General features: G+C 42.3%; 1 protein-coding gene across 1 annotated transcript; it reads left to right on the forward strand.

Annotated features, from left to right (window-relative positions):
- Nucleotides 1–541: 541 nt before the first annotated feature.
- On the forward strand, nucleotides 542–1,030 carry LOC140142172 (uncharacterized). Its single transcript, XM_072164139.1, has one exon. It carries the CDS (start codon nucleotides 542–544, stop codon nucleotides 1,028–1,030), a length of 489 nt encoding a protein of 162 aa, XP_072020240.1.
- Nucleotides 1,031–1,860: the final 830 nt, after the last annotated feature.

Raw genomic sequence — 1,860 nt, forward strand, 5'->3', positions numbered from 1 at the left:
CATTAAGGGGGTACTACACCCCTGTGGTAAATTTGTGACTATTTTTGCATTTTTCTCAAAAAATAATAATACACTGGTAACAAAAGTTATGTATATTATTGGGTCAAGGAATCTAATTACTACACTGAAATTTCAGTGACTCAAGACAATCGGTTCAGTATATATGATAGGAAATGAGGTACATTCTAGCGGTACCTCTTTTCTTATCATAACTAACAAACCGCTTCTCTTGGGTCACTGAAATTCCTGTGTAGTAATTGGATTCCTTGCCCCTATAATATACATAACTCTTGTTACCACTGTGTTATTAGTTTGAGAGAAAAATGCAAAAATAGACATAAATTTATCGAGGGGTGTAGTACCCCCTTAAGGCCAGTACTGTTTAGAAACATAACTTTGACAAATGTTAGCGGGAAGACATTCTTCCAAGTGCTTGCAAATCGCCTGTTGTCCTATATGACACAAAATGGCTATATAGACCAAGCCATCCAGAAGGATTTCTACCAGGTATATCAGGTGCGTTGAACACACGCAAACCCTGATGGAGACCCTCCTTGATGCTAAACAGAATGCTCGTGAGATTGTAGCATGGCTGGACCTGGCTAATGCATATGGATCGGTTGCTCATAACCTGATCCAATTTGCACTGGAATGGTATAACGTCCCATCTACCACTCGTGAGCTAATCTTTAACTACTATGGCGCGCTGTTTGTAAGAGTGAGAACAAAGAAATGGACCTCAGATTGGTTTATGTACCAAATTGGCTTATTCCAAGGATGTCCACTCTACGTGGTGCTCTTCCTGATAGTATTCAACCCCCTATTGGACTTACTAACGACCAAGCAAGATCAAGGATACCAGTTGAAGAACACAGACTTCAAACAGTCCCAGAAAGCCTACGCAGAAGACCTGACAATTATAGCAGGAAGTGTCGATGGATGTAGAGAACTTCTCACCCTGGTCGAAACCTTCCTGAAGTGGCCCAGAACGATGGAAGCTAACCTACTAAATGCAAAAGTCTGGCCATGAAGAAGTCAAACATTGTCAGGACAAATGGAAGGACATCAACAACCTATGCACCATATGACCCACAACTTCACATCAGTGGGAAGGACATCCCGTTTATCCACCAATCCTTTATGCGGTTTCTCAGTTAAGAGATATTCAAGGATCTGAGCGACAAAAAAGTCCGATATGGTGTTGATTCCAAACTGAAGATTCTCCTAGAGAGAGTCAACAATGACCAAGTCAACAGTATCGCTAAGATGTGGATATATGAAAACCACATTGTTAGCAGGATATCTTGGGAATTCATCTTCTACTGGTTTCCAGTGTCTTTCGCCCAAATTCTTCAAGCTGTGGCTACACGCTACCTCAATAGATGGGCAGGCCTGCCGAAATGCGCCAATCCTCTATTCTCTACAGAAAAAAGAGATAACAAGGGCCTCCAACTGAAAGCTTTGACAACGCATTTCAAATGTATGCAGTTGGTGAAGTATCACATCATGAAATACTCTGTGGACGAGGAGACACAGTTCATCTATGGTCACATAGAGCAGAGACAGAGAGGAAACAGTGGAATGGTGTGAAAGAGTTGTATGAAAGAGAAAGACATCTTTTTATCAACGAGCTATGCAGAAGCGCAACATGGTCGCCAGTGCCTGGGCTTTATCAAGGATCAGAAACGCCAAGGGCAGATGTCTAAGCAAGAGCATAGGAGCACGCTATCATCCTTTACCAAAGATGTCTCAGAAGAGCACCTACTTGACTCCTTATATGGAATGGCAAAACAAGGTCGCTTCCTCGGATGGGAAACAGCCATGCACATGAACACAAGATGGAATAGTCTCCTCTACTCC

This window comes from Amphiura filiformis, chromosome 20 (assembly GCF_039555335.1).
Source record: "Amphiura filiformis chromosome 20, Afil_fr2py, whole genome shotgun sequence".
NCBI lineage: Eukaryota > Metazoa > Echinodermata > Ophiuroidea > Amphilepidida > Amphiuridae > Amphiura > Amphiura filiformis.

Bases quoted from the DNA above. Each gene is read 5' to 3' on its own strand.
- LOC140142172 (XM_072164139.1), top strand. From the start codon at position 542: ATGGAGACCCTCCTTGATGCTAAACAGAATGCTCGTGAGATTGTAGCA.